This window comes from Carassius auratus, chromosome 19 (assembly GCF_003368295.1).
Source record: "Carassius auratus strain Wakin chromosome 19, ASM336829v1, whole genome shotgun sequence".
Classification (NCBI taxonomy): Eukaryota; Metazoa; Chordata; class Actinopteri; order Cypriniformes; family Cyprinidae; genus Carassius; species Carassius auratus.
In genome coordinates, this window is record NC_039261.1 from 10,743,294 (window position 1) to 10,763,213 (window position 19,920).

The 19,920-nt window shown below is 36.8% G+C and overlaps 2 protein-coding genes across 4 annotated transcripts in view; one reads left to right on the forward strand and one right to left on the reverse strand.

The window, feature by feature from the left end:
• Positions 1-19,920, reverse strand: part of dlgap3 (discs, large (Drosophila) homolog-associated protein 3) — a 184,305-nt gene that overhangs the window by 115,971 nt on the left and 48,414 nt on the right. The window contains exon 2 of one of the 3 annotated variants that reach the window (XM_026288855.1): positions 17,389-17,439. The exons of the other annotated variants lie outside the window; for them this stretch is intronic. The gene's annotated coding sequence lies outside the window, so the exon portion shown is untranslated. The remainder of the gene's footprint in view (positions 1-17,388; positions 17,440-19,920) is intronic. 3 annotated transcript variants of the gene reach the window in all.
• LOC113120182 (uncharacterized) lies at positions 3,762-5,824 on the forward strand. The gene is made up of 3 exons (XM_026290123.1): positions 3,762-4,012; positions 4,251-4,533; positions 4,704-5,824. The coding sequence occupies exons 1-3, from the start codon at positions 3,762-3,764 to the stop codon at positions 5,364-5,366; spliced, it is 1,197 nt and encodes a 398-aa protein (XP_026145908.1). The 3' UTR covers positions 5,367-5,824.

The following is a 19,920-nucleotide window of genomic DNA, read 5'->3' on the forward strand; positions in this document are numbered from 1 at the left end:
GAGTTTAGCTTCAGCCCTCATAAAAATTCACCTGCCTGTATCTATCTAGTAATCCCAAAAACACTGATTGCCTTGTTCAGTTATGTTTAATTAGGGTTGGAGCTAAACTCTGCAGGACAGTGACCCCCCAGGACCGAAGTTGCCTATGCCTGACATAGAGGGATCTGCTGATAGATGTGGCTTTCAAACGTAAACCTTGATTAAACTATTTATTCAGAATTTAAACTTTCAAAGCCATTGTTGAAGCCAACAAAGTTGCTAGAATTTATTTGATGTGACCCTCATTGTGCATTATGGGTATTCTCTAGTTCAGGGATCCTCAAATCTGGACCTCGAGGTCCACTTTCCTGCAGAGTTTAGCGCTAACCCTAATCAAACACACCTGAGCATGCTAATCAGTGTCAATCAATGTCTTTGGGATCATTCGAAAATGGCAGACAGGTGATTTTAATCAGGGTTGGAGCTAAACTCTGCAGTGCATTGGACCTCCAGGGTAAGATTTGAGGAAGGGGGCTCTAGTTGATAAGTGTAAATAGTAGTGCTAAGCAAATATCAATCACAATTAATCAGACCCAAAATAAACGTTTTTACGTGTAGTCACATGTATATATTTATATTCATATATTTTTTTATTATAATTAAATATATTTAATATATAAACAATAATTTTCTTAAACATATGCATGTGTATTTATATATACATAAATATACAAAGCACACACACTTACAGTAGCCTATATTATATAAACACAAACTTTTATTTTGGACGTGATTAATCAGGATTAATCATTGCATTGTTGCTACACATATAGATCCAGATCAAAAGATGTGAACTTGACACCAGTAATAATCTTTCACACAAATTGTATTAGTGGCGCTGTGCCCCCCCAAAAAAACACTGTGTGAAAGTATGTCTGTGAGTGTAGGCAGAAGATTAATGTTGACGTGCTGAGAAAGTGGGCTCATGGCTGTCCGTCAATGTGTGTGACCGACTACAGGTTGAACAAGTCGTGCTCAAACGGGTGTCAGTATGACAAGCAAACAAGTCTGTATGTGTGTGACCAAATATTTGAACAGTTAAATACATGAGTATGCATATATGTCTGCAGCAGGCTTGTGTCTTTAAGTTAAAGTACACTTATTGTGTCAAAAGTTTAATCAATTTAGAATCAAAGTAATCAAAAACATAACTGAGTGAAAATAAAGCCATTTCTACAATGATCTCAAGCAGTAAAAAAAAGCCAAACAAATTTGCTGATGAAGATTTTTAAAGATTTTATATCTTAAAATATGCCATTAAAAAAAAAATAGTTAAAGGTACCTAAATAAATACATAAAATACGTAAGTTTGTGGTCACTTTCAGTCAGCAATAATGCATTAATACACATTTATCAAACGTGTCAGTAAAATCATTTATAATGTTACAAAATTTATTTACAAAGTTATTAATTACAAAGTTATAAAAAAAAATTTATTAATCAAAGATTTCTGACAAAAAAACGTTTCCTTAAAAATGTTTCAACTTTTTTCAACAACAACAACAACAATAATAATAATAATAATAATAATAATAATAATAATAATAATAATAATAATAATAATAATAATAATGTTTCTTAAGAACCAAATAATATTATTTATATATCAGATTAATTTGATATATAAATAATATTGAGAGATGTCATGTGAGACTGCAGATTGGACTTATGCTACTGAAAATACAGTTTTGCTAGCACAGGAATAAATTACATTTTAAATTATATCAAAACACTGAGCATATTAGAATAATGAGTTATTTTTTAAATTGTAATTTTTTTTCACAATATTACAGTAACTTAATTGAATAAATGTTGCCTTGGTGAGTTGAAGAGTTATTTTTTTCCTAAACATCTGAACAGTGTATAAATAGGGAATTTGATCTTTGCTTACTCACTCCGTCCGTCATAAAGATTCAGATCAGGTTTGATTTTCTGTGTTTGTGCATCAGTACTAGCATTTAATTTGATAGGAAAGGATGTTGAATATAAAAAAAATGGAAAAACGCATGCAAAAAAATTGGCCTCGTTGTGCAAAGCCCTTTACTGTTATTAAACTTGTATATAAAACAAGTGTTCTTAAGAGTGCGTGATGTCGCGTGCACTACTGCCGGTCGCAGTAGACAACCGCTGTTGTCATGGGGACCATCACAGCCCTAGTACAAAATCCCCAAAATAATGCTTAAGTATAGCAATGAATTACATTTAGAGCCCTGCTCTGCAGATTTGTTTGCTGGAGAGTTTCTGCATGATGGGAAGTTGTGGTGTTGGCACCTCTTGCTCCTCTCTGCTCTGTCATATTCTCATTATCTCCCTCTCAACCACACTTGATTCGTGTCAGCCCTAATTAAAAGTGAGAGGAACAAACTCTTCCTATCACATCCATCCTGTGAACACAGTTTCCATCCAATCACAGCCTGTTTGCCAGTGCCTGCTATTTTCTCGGTCACAAACACATACGCACACATAGATCTGTCAGCACGGCTTCATCTTGACTTAATGGCTTATCTTTAATATGAGCCATCTCATTTCTAGAGGACGAGGGATGAGGCACAAGAGAGCTGTGTATCCCGTTGGACTGTGTTTAAGGTAATGACAACCAGCAGATTAAAGGTAACACGCTGAGCGTTATCCTGTTCCTGTCCGTCAATGAAATCTCAACCTTAGTTTATGAATATGTATATACAAGATAAATATGCAAATAGCAGACATTCAGCATCTTACCAGCTGCATAAATCCACCAAACACGCTGACATCATGCATTTGGCTTCTAGAAACATGGCTAGCAAATGATTTAATATCTCCTATCACTCTAAACACTGAACCAAAATCTAATCCCATAATACCAAGAGTCTCTATGCAAAATATATTTGAAAATTCACACCCTCTCCCAGTACTTGTCAAGCCCTCTTTAAAAAAAAAAAAAATAAATAAATAAAAAAAAACCTAACACATACACACAAAAAAAGGATTTATGTTTTATAAAGTGGTTAGAAATAAGGAGTAAATAAAATTAAAGGAATAAAAGTATTAATTCATATATATATATATATATATATATATATATATATATATATATATATATATATATATATATATATATATATATATAATATTACTACTACTACTACTAATTATTATTAAACTATTATTTTATTATAATAAAATACAAATACAGTTTTTCTCAATCGCTTTGGTGCATTTCTTAGATCAAAAGTGCAATTCTTGATACTACTTGTACAAATTCCAAATCATCTAGTCACTTGTGCACATCATTAAAGCAATTTCTTATTCCTTTGAACAAATTGCAATTGCTTTTGTACATATTGCAATTGATAATGTACAAGTGTCAGCTTTTTTCCACATTTTCAATTGCTCATGTCATGTTGATCAAAATGTAGTAAATGGTTCTCTGTTGAATAGTCTTACCCCTCAAAATATCTAGGCATTAGTTCTTTGCATAAGCCATTACATGCAAAATTGTTGAACTATTTGTCATAAACTGTCAGGCATAGTTTTACACATTTTTTTTTATTAGACTTTTTGTACAAAGATGTGAATTGATGAATCGTGCAGGTGAAATTGACCCTCGCTCAAGGAATGTAAAGTGTTAGTTCAACCAACAATCAACCAGTTGTCTAAATGGCTCAAAGGTGCATCTCATGAACAATCAATTGGGAAGCATATATAGACAGACCACAACACAGAGTTGCAACTTTCCAACAATGGATGGACCAGGAAACGAACAGGGTCAACAGCCAGGAGGAAGAAGAGGAGCAAGGATGCGTGGTGGAAGGCAAAACAGAGGACGAGGCAGAAGAGGACATAGGCGCATATCTGATGACATAAGGGCCACTATTGTAGACCATGTTGTCAATCATGGCCTTACTATGGCTGAGGCGGGTCGAAGGGTGCAGCCGAACATTGGGAGATCAACCGTGTACTCAATAGTTCAAACGTTTCGAAGAGAGAACCGGTATGTCCACCAATGTACAGTGCACTGTTACTGTATATAAGCAGTATACTGTATACTTCCTATAATGCTTCCTATTACAGTAGTCCACTTGTATTTCACAGCATACATAAATATACTCTATAAAGATAGATACTGCACTTTACATCCACCCAACTGTATGTTTTACAGTAAAATGTGTTTGCATAATTTTTGTCTATGTGAAAGTGTGCAATGCATCACTGCATTTGTCCCCACATAGGACAGCAAAATTACCACAAACCGGTGGCAGAGGACGCCTTTTCACACCTCAACAGGAAGAGGCTATATGCACCATGGTCCGAGCAAACAATGCTATGAGACTCAGGGAAATACAAAGGACCATTATAGAAGACAACAATGTCTTTGAAAACATCCGTACTGTTAGCATCTCAACCATTGACAGGGTGCTGCATAGAAACCAGATGAGTATGAAACAGCTGTACCGTGTACCATTCCAAAGGAATGAGGACCGAGTTAAGGAGATACGGTACCAGTATGTACAGGTAAAACATATATCTATGTAACTATTTTACAGAATAATTTTATTGTGATACATAGTACAGTAAGCATAAACTGCACACACTTCCATCGCTGTGGAAGGAACATACAATATATGCACATTTTATGTCACTCTTCCTTACCAAAACTAATTCAACTGTGTCCTGGGATATAGCGTATAATGGAGTTGGAATCAAGTGAACCCTCTCACAACTTTGTATACATGGATGAGGCTGGCTTCAACCTGACCAAATGCAGAAGGCGGGGTAGGAATGTCATCGGTCAGAGAGCTACTGTGGATTTGCCAGGCCAAAGGGGAGGAAATATCACCATGTGTGCTGCTATTTCAGAGCATGGCGTCCTAACCCATATCCCCCTTATAGGACCATACAACACCCAGCATCTACTCAACTTTTTAGAGACTCTCTACAGGGCTCTCATCCCTGATGATGAGAGGGGTCTGTTTAGAGAGGATTTGCCAAAGTATGTTGTCATTTGTGATAATGTGAGTTTCCATCGATCAAACATCATAAGGCAATGGTTTGTGACCCACCCGAGGATGCTCATAGAATTCCTTCCACCTTATTCTCCATTCCTTAACCCAATTGAGGAGTTCTTTTCAGCATGGAGGTGGAAGGTGTATGATCATCAGCCACACACACAGATGACCCTGCTGGCTGCAATGGATGCAGCATGTGAGGACATCACAGTAGATGCCTGCAGAGGATGGATAAGGCATTCCAAAAGATTCTTTCCACGTTGCATTGGAAGGGAAAATATCCGGTGTGATGTGGATGAGAATATGTGGGCCGACAGACAGGAACGTCTGGATGTGTAGAGACAGCACTAGAAACAGTGCTGCAGGCAAAGTTGTGCCTTAGGGGTGTTTCCTGTGTTTTAGTTTTTATTTTACTTTGTGCCCCTTGTCTTTTTCTTACTGTAAATTATTTTGTTGTTTTCTTTCATAAAGTAGCACTAGTAAAGCTGTGAAAAACAAAATCAATTTTGTCTCTTTCAATCAATAACCCACATAGAGTAATATGTATATAGTACTGTTGAAATTGATTTATGCCATAGAAGTGCAGCCTTGTGCATTTTCAGTACAGTAACCGTCATCCAAACTGTAGCCTAAGTTTACATCTGGTAATACTGTCAAAGTACACACAGTTACATTGACAACATGCCTAAACATTTTGACGAGCTTGTTCGTGAACAATGACTCAATGACTTATCATTCTGATGGCACTGACATGATCGTTGGCATGAATATTTACTTTTGAGAGATGTACTAAGGATTTTTAGTGACTGACTAGCTTTAGAAACATATCTATTGCATATTGCAATTTGTACAAATTGTTCTGAGGAATGCACTTATTATTTTGCACATGTTAGGGATGATGTGAAAAATGCACCAAAGCGACTGAGAAAAACTGTAATAAAATAAAAAGTGGTATACATAATAAAAGTAACAGTAACAGTAATTAATATTTATATTACTTATTTGTTTGTTGTTTTCTCTGACTAAATTATCACATATCATATCAACCCATAGATCGGTTTCACTCTTATACAGTGGCTGTATGGCAGTGTTTACAATATCAGTGCAGTCGTTTCAACTGTGTTTATGTGTCAGAAATAATAGGAGAGGGTCAATAGGGCACGAGGATGTTACACTACAACATGCTTGTCAGGAAAATCTGTCAGTGGCAGAAGAGGCAAGAGCTGTGAAGAAACTGAAAGGCCCCTGGAGACCAGCCAAATGACAGATATGCTCCATCACACAAGCACAGGTGAGAATACAGCATATAATAATTCTACATGAAGGCAGCTATTTAAAAAAAAGGGAGTGTGAATTTAACAGATCGTTAAAGCAGAGACTGAGATGATGTGACGGGTAAAGAGCCGTAGGGCGAAAGTTACTGAAATGAAACAGAGGACACTATAGCAATTGAAGAAAAAGATGAAAGTCTCTCTGGGTCATGTTTAAAAGTTGCAGAGTGAATTCAGACAATGAGAATGTGATGGCATAGACAGGTCTGAACTGACAGAAGAGAGGCCAAAAGAGACGGTTATTTTGTGAGTGCATGCTCAGTGAATGATGTGCTCTTAAATATATAGGCCTTTGACAAGGGCGCAAGTAAACCTGCCGCCTTCTTCAAGTTTTAAAAAAGAAAAACACTTATTGCTAAGTATTCAATCAAACCACAGCCAATCAGAACAGTTTCTCTCTGTCAGCGCACTCACAGAACACTACAGAGTGTACAACTAAGAACATTTTCTTTGTTAATCTTCAAGGATTTGTCATATAATATGCATAGTTCAACTTTTACAATCAGTCTGTCCCCCTATATCTTTGATATTTAATATTCATGCAGAGCAGAACTTTGGTACAGTGAAATTTCTGTGGGGAGGACAGATCTATCATCATGAAGAACTTTAATTCACTCAGAACTCGTTTTTTTGTTCTATTTTTTTTTTTAAATCTGCTCTTTTCTATATAACAGTGAATACATGCTATACACTGGCTGGTGAGTTAGTTTTTGCTTAGTTTATAGATAGATAGATAGATAGATAGATAGATAGATAGATAGATAGATAGATAGATAGATAGATAGATAGATAGATAGATAGATAGATAGATAGATAGATAGATAGATAGATTGCAGATGCAGTGCACATCCATCTGCAAATAACGCATAGTTAGAAGTTATTTAGGGTAATTTTACAGACAAATGAACCAGATCACATTAGACATCCAAAGTCTAATAAAAGCACTTTGGTATAACATCAAGGTGCATATTAATGAGGGGGGTTTCACACAACAATAAACATAAGCAATGATTTTAGAGGAAACAATTCACCTTCAATAAATTTTATAATTATAATGATTATGCTGACTGAGGTGGTGATAAAGAGCTCCGCTTTTGCTTACGTTGAACAAAACACATTATCTGGCAGTTCTGCTTTCCAGATTCACAATGCTATACTTAGGCTGAGCTCCAAGGAGCGTTAAGATGAGATGACGATAAGACTGCACCGCTGTCAAAATTGAAGGAGTTTTTATCTACAAACACTTTTAGAAAGCATTTTCACTGTATGAATGTGAAAATGGACCACTGGAGCCTTCCTTCCATTTCTTAAAGTAGACTCTCTCTTACACACAGCTGTGCTAATATCTTTTATTGGGGCTTGAACTTCTGTGCCCTCAGGCTGTAATAAAGCTTTACACCTGCGCTGAATGTCTTATTTCAGCCCAAACTCAGATCAGATGCACCAGACAGAGTGAAAAAGAGTCTATTCCTCATTAAAGCTAATGTGTGGATTTCTTCAGTGTTAAAACTAATTTTTATATCACAAAATATCACATTTATTACTAGACTTACAAAGAGTGTAAACACTGAGGTGCTTTCAATACTAGTCTGTTTGTTTAAGCCAAAAAAGTATATAATACTTAGAAAAGCTTTCTGTTAGTATACTCATTTATCTCAATGGCATTCACTAAGCCGACAAACACTGCAGCTTTAATGGGTCAGTTCACCAAAAAATGAAATTCTGTCATCATTTACTCACGCTTATGTTGTTGCAAACCTGAATGATTGTTTTCTTCTGTGGAACATGAAGGCAAACAACATTTGAATCTTTAGTTTTTCACAATATGGACAAAAACACTGAGACTTATTTCGTTGCTTAACAGTTCGGGGGAGGAGGGGGGGCGGGGGTTCACTATGTGGGCCACAAGAGAAATATTAAGGGAATAATTTAAGACAGTTATATAGATATATAAGAGAATATCCGCCGTTAATGCAGTCTTAGAATGCTCCGTCAGTAGTTTACTTTCACTTTTTCTATAGTGAATGGATTGACGTTTAACGGCATAACTCTTGCGCACAGTTTGCGCATTGCTTGCTTGACCCCTCCCCCATAATCCTAAATGTTAAGTTCTTAATGTTTATTTTTCAATGTTAAAGAAAGTGACGTTTGATCAGCACCCAGCTTCAGAGAAAATGACTACATGATGTCAACCGGGGCTCTACTCCACCTACTTTCCCGGATGTGATAAGAAGCATATGTACATGTGAATAGGGGGTGTGGCTATAGCCCCGCCCTAGCACCACCACTGCAAGTGTGTCAATCTTTGTCAGCACACATCTCCGTCCAGCAGCACATCTCCATCTGCATGGCTTTTCAAAAAGATCAAAAGATGAAGGTGACGACACTCGCTGCTGAGGAAACATATCATTCTCATCAATCCCATCATCTCCTGCATGCCAACTCCCCAGAACTAGGTCACAGCTTGTTGCATGTGGTCCTACAATGTAACACCCTGTAATTTTATTTTTATTTTCTGAGCTAGATGCTATATGCTTTTCAGAGAAAGCACTCCTGCCCGTGATGGATACGTGAGGCTTTTTCTTGCTCTCTTCTTCTCATTCTTTCTTTCTCTGCCTCTTTTTTCATCTGTCATTCAATCGTTCATTGTCAGCTTCTCGGCATCGAGTAGCTGTGCTGTCATTTTCTTCTTCCTCCCTAGCCCGCCTCTTTTTTTTCTTTCTTTTTTTTTTTAAGATGGAGAGCAGCTGGAGTCACAGGAGCCTGCCTGTCATTTTAACAGCTGCAAATGCAGTGCAGGTTGAGTACAACCACTACATTAAGTGGTCCACATTACTCACCCCCCAAAATTTCAAAATCAATTTCAAAAGTGAAACAGGTGCATGTGTGTGTGTGTGTGCGGGTGTATGTGTATCACAGGTGAGCTGCAATACTGGGTGGACAAGGAATACTACAGAGACAGGGAGAAGTTCAAATGAAGTGTGATAGGAGGAAATGGGCAATTAGACGGGGATTGAGAGTCAAGCCAGCAAGAACAAGAGGCCACTAAATCCCAGAGTAGTCATGTGTAAATGAATTACAGATGCTACCTTTCCACGTTTTTCACAATTTATATATGGAGATCCAAAATGCTGAGATCACAAGTAGCAATGCTCATATTCAAACGACTTTATTAAGCCAAATCTCTTCCATGAACTGCCAAAATACAGACGGCATGTTACATGTTCCACCAGAGACAGTGATATATTGGAAAACTGGTACATAGCATTAATAGATGCATATCACTTCTTTCCACAGGCAGCTTTGTGGCACTCTGGTCACTGTTTAGCTCATCTTATAACGACATAAAGGTCAGAAACTGAAATCAGCTAAACCTGTATTACGGAACATAAAATATGGACTAATGAAGCAGAGCAGGATCTACAAGCTTGTTTTGACCTCACTGATTGGAGTGTTTTTGAAGCTAATGCCACTGATCTGGACGAGCTCACAGAGACTGTAAAATCTTATATCAGTTTCTGTGAAGAGGTGCATTCCTACAAGGACTCATCTAACTTACAACAGCAACAAACCATGGTTCACTGTAAAACTTAGACAGCTCATAGGTCTTTGGATGATACAGTAAATATGGGAATGCCCTTTGTAGAGCTCCTGAAGTTTGCAGACGATACCACACTCATTCGCCTCATTCAGGATGGTGAAGAGTGTGCCTACAGATGAGTCTGTTTAAAGAGTTGGCTGCCTGGTGCAGTCTTAAGAACCTGGGGCTTAACACACTCAAAGCTGTGGAGGTGATCCTGGACTTCAGGAGAAACCCCACTGCACTCTCCCCAGTCACAATCATAGACAGCACTGGGGCTCCAGCTGAGTCATTCAGGTTCCTGGGCACCACTATCTCTCAGGTCCTGAAGTGGGACATTCACATTGACTCCATTGTGAAAAAGGCCCAGCAGAGGTTGTACTTCCTTTGTCAGCTGAGGAATTTCAACCTGCCACAGGAGCTGCTGAAACAGTTCTACTTCGTCATCATCGAATCCATCCTCTGCGCTTCAGTAACTGTCTGGTTCAGCTCAGCTACCAAATCTGACCTAAGAAGACTACAGAGGGTAGTCTGGACTGCTGAGTGAATTATTGGTACAAACCTCCCTTCTCTCCAAGAACTGTACTCATCCAGAGTGCGCAAAAGTGCTAGCAAAATCACTCAGGACCCCTCACATCCAGCCCACTCCCTCTCTGAACTGTTGCCATCTGGTCAACGCTACAGAGCACTGAGTACTAGAACGACCAGACACAGGAACAGTTTCTTTCTTCAAGCAAAATTTGCCAATTACTATGGAACACACAATACTATTTATACACTCATACTTCACTCATAACACACATACTTAGTCTATATTTCAAAATTGCTCATAATATACACGTACATACAAAACTGGCTATTGTAATATAACTGTACATACAATTGTCAATTTGTATATTGTTATTCCAATATATTCCATATATTCACATTCTGTGGGAGCTTCTGCCATGAAAACAAATTCCTCGTATGTGTAAACATACCTGGCAATAAAGCTCATTCTTATTCTGATCTAACATTTATAATTCCTACTTGACCTTAAAGAGAAAGCATCTTTAAAACCCCACTACCATACCTCTCATCACAGAGACAGCTCTCAAAAATTTTTACCTCACCAACACAGTGGTGGTGTGGAACAATACACAAATTGCTTGAATGAATGTGCAACAACATGAAGCGATAATGAAGAGCTTTTTTTTTTCCTTACCGAACAGGGTGTGTTGATAGACGAGGCAGAGGCAGAATGGGGACACTCTGCTTAAAGTGATGACTGATGGGACAGGCAGGCACAGCTGTGTGATCAACGGTGCCTGCTGTCGTGCCCGCATGAGCATGCAACACACAGAGACACAACACCCTTCACTTTACCACACCTGCAGTCAGCCACAGCTTACCTCTTCACCTTTAGGCAGATGGGAAACAGTGTTTCAGCTACACACAATGAATGCAGAAATGAGAGACGTAGAAATCCACTAAATCTAATAAGATGTGCTCATGTGACTAGCAGGGATGTAGAAATGCTGAAAATGTTATTATGGAGCCTGCCGGATTCTGCCATAATGAGGTAACCGAGATTCATATTGATTCATATTGAAAATAAATGCACCCATATACAAAAGGGGCAAAAATACAGTTGTGCACTATATTAATGCTCTCTAGTTCAAATGTTTTTGTTTTTTTTCCATGGATGGATGGATGGACAGATGGAAATACAAGCAATGATAGATAGATAGATAGATAGATAGATAGATAGATAGATAGATAGATAGATAGATAGATAGATAGATAGATAGATAGATAGATAGATAGATAGATAGATAGATAGATAGATAGATAGATAGATAGATATATGGATGGATGGATGGATGGATGGGTGACAGGTGACATACCAAGACTGCATTGTCCAATTGTCCCAGACGGGACTTGCATCGAGACTGCTATGGGTGACAGGCTGTAACCTAGCTTTATGTGAGCTGGATGGTGATGAATATTGTGAGAAAGCACTCCACTTTTATGGCAACGTTTGTTAGTACTTTCTGTCGTGCCAATAGTTTGCTTACAAACAGCCTGATTATATGCTGCTTCTTTGAAAGGAAATCAGACATTGGGGTCTCATTATAGAGTGACTATAAATGCCTTAGTTCCCCAGACACAGATACCCTTGGGAGTACAGTAGTGACGATCATGCTAATGAAAACAGCTGAGATTTCAAAGAAATGTCAATAAAACACTCAGGTTGCCACAATATGAATGAACTATAAACTAGAAAAAAACTCTGCAATCCTTAGCACTTCGTCTCACACTTGGTCAGTCTTAAATCTAAGGCTTGACATCTTAAACTTCTGAAGAAAAAAAAGAAAAAGAAAATTGTTCCAAATCTTTAATGAAAAAGTTTTTTTTTCCCCCCTCTTTGTCTTTTGGTTCTGCATACTAATGCCAATTACTCTGAATCAGTAGTTTTCCATTACTGCTTCTTAAGATTTGAGCTGCATGATTGTGACAAAAATCACATTCTGTTACTTTGCCCTGAAATTGTAATCAAGGTTATTAATTTCAATCAACTGAATTTAGATTACTGTGATAGACTATATACGTAGTACTACAATATATTTAAAGCATCATGGAGTACTTTACATAAAGAATATATAATATATGATAAGCATTCAGTGTCATAGTATTTGATAATTAAATGTATTATTTTTGCAGTATAGTACCACCAAACTTTTGTGTAACAGCGGTCTTTTTCCAGACTGAAGACTGGAAATGTTTATATATATATATATATATATATATATATATATATATATATATATATATATATATATATATATATTGTGTCAGTTAGTCTAAAGTGGTTTGGTTAGACTATAAAGTGATAACATTTCACCACTGACTGGAAATTCAGTCCTGCAGACTCCCTTCCCCAGATCTCTGCAAGCAAGCTCTGAAAGAATGAAAAGGAATCGATTTTAATTGCTTGTTTGAGGGGCTTTGCTGGATGGAGAGACAGGAAGTAATAGCAAGAGATGACGAAAGACTGGGTTTGCAGTCATTCTTGAATAAAAGAGGTCTCAGACCTTGCCCAACATAACATCATACTTGACATGGGGCACGATTACAAACATTGCTATTCGGTAAAGGACAAAGGGATGCCAGGACCACCTGCTTGCTCACTCCATCTTTACCACTGCAAGCACATTTTGTTCTCATTCTTATTTATACCTACTTTTTTCTTTCTTTAGTCTGTCAGTGCTATTCATGTCCCTCTGCTTGCCTCTGGTCACCCGTGTTTCCCTGTTCTCTTCCTTTGACCTTTGTGCTAATGACTTTGTTTCCTTTCATCTATGAAAGATGACTCAGCTTCACCTCTGACCCCTCTCCATTCACCTATTCTGACTATTTTATCAACTTGTCTATTTCTTACCATTTAATTTAACAAAAAGGCTTAAAAGGATAGTTCATTACAAAATGACACACACACACACACACACATGTATATGTACATATATATACATATAATTATATCATTTAAAAGCTGCAACTTTTTCCTTCAGAGCATAGAGCTTAAAATGTCTTTCTTGGTTGATGTGACTCAAAAATAAAGAAGCAGGGCACACATTTAAAAAAAAGTAATACAGCATATCAAAGAAAGGGTTAAAAATGCAGCTTCTTTAGCTTAAATTATAGAACAATAAATATAAATAAATAATTACATGTGCATCTGTTATGCACTGGAAAAAAATATATATTCTTATTCTTTTTTGTCTACTTGTTTTCTTTTTACAGAACATTTGATTAACATTTCCCAGTCTATTATATTTTTATTCTTGTTTTCTTTAAAAAAAAGTCTCAAGCACTAGCATTCTCTATTCTTTGTGTAATCTATCTACGTATTTTATTTTTCTTTATTATAAACAATAACTCCTTTAATGCTAAAGCGCTCCCTATTCTTTTTCTATTCTATATACTTGTTTACTTTTTGTTTATAAAAAAAAAAAACGAAACAAAAAAAAAACAAATGTGCTATGCATTAGGCTAACCTAGACTTGTCACAGCACTTACATAGTATTGCTCTTTTGTTGGTTTTGATTGCTTCTGTTGTCCCCATTTGTAAGTCGCTTTGGATAAAAGTGACACATTTTACAAGATATTACAAGGCTTCTTAAAGGTGAGGCAGCTTTCATTCCTAATGCTAATGTTACAATTTTCCTCTTTTTCTAGGATTGCACCATGATCTCCCCCTTTTATTGTCTTTGTCCTTGCCTTTAACTTTGCTTACTCTTTACAGGATTTCTGGCTCAATAACCTGCAGAGTAAAAAGGCAGAACAATTCAGTGCCAGCTGATGTGATGAACAGAAGCTCGTTCTGATGTCTCATTACCAGAAGTTTTAGATTCAGGCATCACGGGTCAAGTGCCCAGAGCTTGATCTTGACAAGTTAAAGTGAGAGAAGCTATAGGACCCACAGGCACCTGACAGCAGACACAAATAGCAGCACAAGGATCCAGAGACAAAGAGCTCCATATTATGATTGAGAGCACAGTTCCTGCCCTATGTGTGTAGCAAGTAGATCTTAATTCCAGCGCTTCTTTGACAGCTCATTCCTAAGGACAGAGTGAATGAGTATAAGACAGCTTTGGCCCCATTAATGGTCAGATCCCTGTGGTTCTCTCTTTTCCACTGTGTAGAGTGCCGTAGGCGAAAGCACAAAGACCATCTGCTCTCCACAGGCTGTTAAGTTTGAGCCTGTTACTGGGCCCCATTTATTTCACTCCTTTGTAAGCGCATTACCACAGCATGCTCTTCTTCTCTGGTTTTTTCCTTCTGTCTCATTTAGAGAAGCTTGCCAGCCGTGTGGATGATAAGGATGCGTTGCAGTTAACAAGGATCATCATTGACTCTCCATCTCAACATCTTTCACTTTAAACAGCACTTTGGTATTTTTTTTTTTCTTTAGTCATCTTCATTAGCAACTAGATGGACAGCAGGGGGAAAACGCTCTAAATAGTTCACCCAAAAATTAAACTGCCATCACTTTCTCATCTTTATGTTGTTGCAAACCTGCATTTTTCTTGTGGAACAAACAATTTTTGTCATACAGGGAATGGTGACCAAAGCTGTCAAGCTCCAAAAATGCAAAGAAACAGAAACTGTTTGCAGATACAGACCAAAATTTATGACACTATTCACTGATAAACGTCTCCAATCGCATTTGAATTTGTGTATATTCAAACAAAAGTTTAAATGAATGACAAAATGCTATTGGTTCCTTTGTGCTATAAATAACAAGTCTTCTGATGTCTCATAGTTTTTTTGTGAGAATCATTTTGAAATTGAAATCATTATTCATTGGTAACCTTTCAAACATCATTTGCATTGAGGTATCTTACACAAATTGTTTTTAGAAACTTTATAGTGCTTTTTGTAATTTATGGAGCTTGACAGCAGATTTTGACAGGAACATCAGCATGAACATCCAGCAAAATATTTCCACATCCAGCTCCACGGAAGAAAGAAAATCATATCGGTTTGGAAACGAGGGTGAGCACATGAAAACAGACTTCTTCTGGAAACTGTTCCTTAAAGGTATTTCTTTTCAGTTCATTTAAGAGCAGTTCCTGAGTTAAAACTGCATAAACCTCCTTTCTCCTTCACTACTTATTCATTGCTTAAAGACAGATCTTCATATCTGAATCAAAATCATGTTTAGAAGCAATGACGCATCCTGGTATATACACTGATAGCTATAAAAAAAATATGGTTAATAAAATAATCCACTCAAAGACCTTTGTAAATCTACAGTAGGATTATGTCTTGTATACACAAAAAAGTATGTATTACTGTGCCAACCTGCCAAATTGGTTCAGGAATGTGGATCTACTCATGAAGGATTATTTGATTGAATGAAGATGATATTATCCTGAATGTCTTCATCCATGATGTTTTTAGAGAGTTTGCGGATCCCTCACTGGGATCCAGGGTCATCTGAAGTGCAGTAGATATGGACTTTGATGCTGGCTGGGCTGGTTATTTATTCTCTTTTGCTTTTCATTTCAACATATAACATATATTCTCAGGGGAGGGTGAAGTCATGACTGTCTCTACCCCCCTTTACTCCCCACAAATGAAATAAAGCAAATTGATCCATGTGATATGGCACACAGAAAGGCTGTGGCATTGATTGAGGTCCCATTTATGACACTCCATCAATCCAATATGACCTATCCTATAACCCCACACCATCTTGATATTATCTTTGCTTTAGCTGTGAGGAGACAGACGGTGAACTGTGCTGAGAGTATAAGGATGTCAGCCCTCTCATTCCAAACCAGAACTAAACTTATGATGTAGCAATAAATCACAGATTATTTTTATGCGACAGCTCAGAAATAGAGGCCTGATATAGAATCATCTCTTTTTGTTTTATTTCATATATCACATGCACATGTAATGGGAAAAAAATGAAGTTGGCTTACTTTCTGTAATGAAGGGCCTCAAGCTTGAGACTCTACATAAACTCAATGCATGAAAATGCATGGGACTATACAAGGGTTTTGTTTTTTTGTTTTTTTCTTCTTGTGATGTTGTGACTAGTGAGGTTATATGATAATGCCATTGTGCTGCAAATGTTTTGGCTAATAACTGTTCCCTATCAGAAACTAAGGGGTCATCCTTAAGGGAGCACTTAGCAGCCATTAAAATAGTTCTCACAAAAATAATAATTATGTTATTAATTACCCTTATGTCACTCCAAGACCTTTGTTCTTCTTTGGAACACAGTTTAAGATATTTTTTGTGAAAACCGAGAGCTATCTGACCCCCATAGAAAACAGCTCAATTACAATGTTCAAGACCCAGAAATTTAGTAAGGACATCATTAAAATAGTCCATGTGACTGTAATGTTATATATCTATGAGCATCACTTTTGTGCACAAAGGAAACAAAAATAACAACTTTATTCAATGTTTTCTTATCTTCTGTGTCAGTCTTTGCCACATGTTCATGAGAATACCACAATGCATGTGTGTGATGCTAAACGCAGGAGCCGGCATTCTGACGTATTTAAATTTTTGGGTGAACTATCCCTTTAATACCTAGATCAACCATAGTATCATAAAAATATCATACAATGTTATCATTATTTTATACCTTGTGTTTCATGCTAACTTCCAATCCAAGACTCTTCCCAATATCCAACATTTCTACATAAAAGTTACAGAAATGTTTCTTACAAAAACATTCTTACAAAAAAGTTATTTTCGATTAGAGACAAAAGACCAAAATTTGAGCTTCAGGGCTGATACTGATACATACTGAGGACAACAATAGCACTGTGGCCCCTGAACTATTTAGTTACTCTACTATGCTTCCTGCACCAAACAAGACAAAGCCTTGACAAACTGATATAAATGATCACTTAGCCAAATCAGTGCTGTGGGGGAGTGTTCTTACTTAACCTCCTTGTTCTGGATCAAACTAATTCTCAGGGAAATGGTTGACAGTCTGAAAAACAAAGAAGAACGAGTTGCACGGTGAACACTTTACAGATGTACATTCTGTTCTCACAGTTCAACCTCATTTCAAAGAAGAACTGCTATTAGGGTTTAATCACATGAGTGATGGTGAATTGAAAAGCTGAGTGATTCCAGAGTCACATATATGCGCAACAAAGTACTTCTAAATGAACCTGCTAAATCAATAAGAGCCCACTGTACATTTAATAAAGCAAGGAGTGTGCAAAGTGAACGTGACTGGAGAGAAATACCACCACATGTGTCACAGAGCATGAATCGTGTGAGTTAATAATAACAGAAATTATGTTTTGGGGGGCACTATCCATTAAATTAGTAGTAAATTGATTCTTAAATCATTTCTACACTCCTGAATGATGGTACAGATCAATTATACCTTGTTGTTGTGTCTAATCTAACAGATATGAGGGTTTTAGAATTTAGATTTCTTCTGAAATTTGTTTTGATGGTTTGCAAAATGGGTAAATTATGTGTCCTTTACACATTCGTGGTTAGTACATGAGGCATAGTGCTGTTTCTGCCTTGTGGGAAGTAAGAACACAGTCTGTTCCCTTTTGGTCCTCAGATGTGTCTTTATAGCAAGGCTGTTTCCCAAATTTACGCATCACCTGTTAGAAATTTTGCATTTTAAAATCAAATCTAGTGCTGTTATGATAATAAGACTCAGAATGACTGCAGAATGGGTAGTACAGCATTACAACAGGCTACATGGTTGGGTACATGTTTTATCATACTTCAGGATAAACATATTTCACTGGGCAGGCTCTGTGAAATATATAGCTTGTTTAATTTTATTTGAGAGGCTTTGCAGTAAAGTAAAAAATGAATGATTTTAAAAATATGAGTAGATAAATCACATTTTTTGAACATTTCTCACTCCCTCTTACTTTCCACTATGTGCACTGCCGCAAATTACTTTGCCTGCATCTGTCACTGCCAATATAGACTGGAACTCATGCATGTAATGCTTTGAGAACCCAAAGGGGAATGAATAATTCTGTTTAGATTTCAGCTGTGGTTCTCAAAGCAATGCTAAACAAATGTGCACCCAAGTTTGAACCCTATCACGTGTGTATGACCATGTGAATAAAAGGAAACAACAATGAAAAAAAGACAGAAAAGTGTTGAGAAGATGAAAGATAAGGACGATTTTGATCAATTGTGTGGTTGTTATGTGGTTGTTAGACTCCTTTGCACTACAGTAAATTAGTTAGGTCTGTAATTTTTTTGATGTTTTTGAAAAAGTATCATTAGTGTTCAACAACAGAAAGGTAATCAGAGGAAAAAGTTAGAAAATGGGTAATGATAAAATGGACTAATAATTACCTTTATCTAATGATCAAAAAACTCCACTCCTATAGGCATTTATATAAACTGAACATGGACACACACACATACACAGAATGTTAGTAAAACCGTATCTGTAACACTATCCCAACTTGCTCCAGATGGCAGACGAAAGAAAAAAACAAAAACAAAGTTGAATTAATCAAACTCCTCTAATGTTTTCAATCCTTGATGTATCACACTAATCCTCACAACTGTGCAGAAACCTCAGCTTCTCACAAGAAAAGTCTGACAGAAAAAAAAAGAGCGACAGATGCTCTGTTCCAAAACCTGGGGAGCTGCTTATGGAGGCAACATTTTAAGGTGTCATGGGCGCAATTCCAAAACAAAGACAGTTCCAAAAGCAAACTTCATTATGTAGTTAGATAATAAACTTATTTTATTCAGTATTGAAAAGTAAAAAAAAGTAAAAAAAAAAAAAAAAAAAAAGTTTAGAAATCAGTGCATTTCAATGTTTATTATTAGAATATTTGGCCATTAGCTTAGCTACATGCTAACAAGGCAGCTGCCTGTGTAGGGAGTAAAAATAGAGAGAAATAAAGTGTGTGTCATAGGAAAGTTGATGAAAAATTTATTTTTAGAAATGCCTTGTGATAAATAATTTACATAAAGAGGAAATTAAATGATAAAGAACGATTGAGCAATAAGCCTGCATGAGTGTGTATTTATGAGAGATTGCAGAGTGGACTGGGATGTGAAAATAACAGTGCACAACTAACACTGATTATGACATAATAGTGCTTATTTCTATCACATGGCCAATTACAGTGGACGGAGAGAAATAAACCCAGATAACCCCTATCACTACACACACACACACACACACAAACAGCCACTGGCAGAAATAAAGAAACACTGCAGAACAAACACAAGGGAGGCTATCAAATGCATACTATAAGTACAGAACAATTATACTGATATTAGAGAGTGCAGATGACCCTGCTTTTCTACATTCTAAACTCATAGGCTGATATTTCAATTTCTGCTCCCCAGTCATAACACAATTGACTGTAGTCCACGGTCAAATCAATGGTACTATTGAGTACTTTAACCGATGCAGGAGTCAGTGCGGATAAAATGAATAGAAGTGCTCTGTCTGAATTAC

Bases quoted from the DNA above. Each gene is read 5' to 3' on its own strand.
- LOC113120182 (XM_026290123.1), top strand. From the start codon at position 3,762: ATGGATGGACCAGGAAACGAACAGGGTCAACAGCCAGGAGGAAGAAGA. The intron at 4,013-4,250 runs GTATGTCCACCA...GTCCCCACATAG, and splicing joins ACGTTTCGAAGAGAGAACCG to GACAGCAAAATTACCACAAA. The intron at 4,534-4,703 runs GTAAAACATATA...CCTGGGATATAG, and splicing joins TACGGTACCAGTATGTACAG to CGTATAATGGAGTTGGAATC.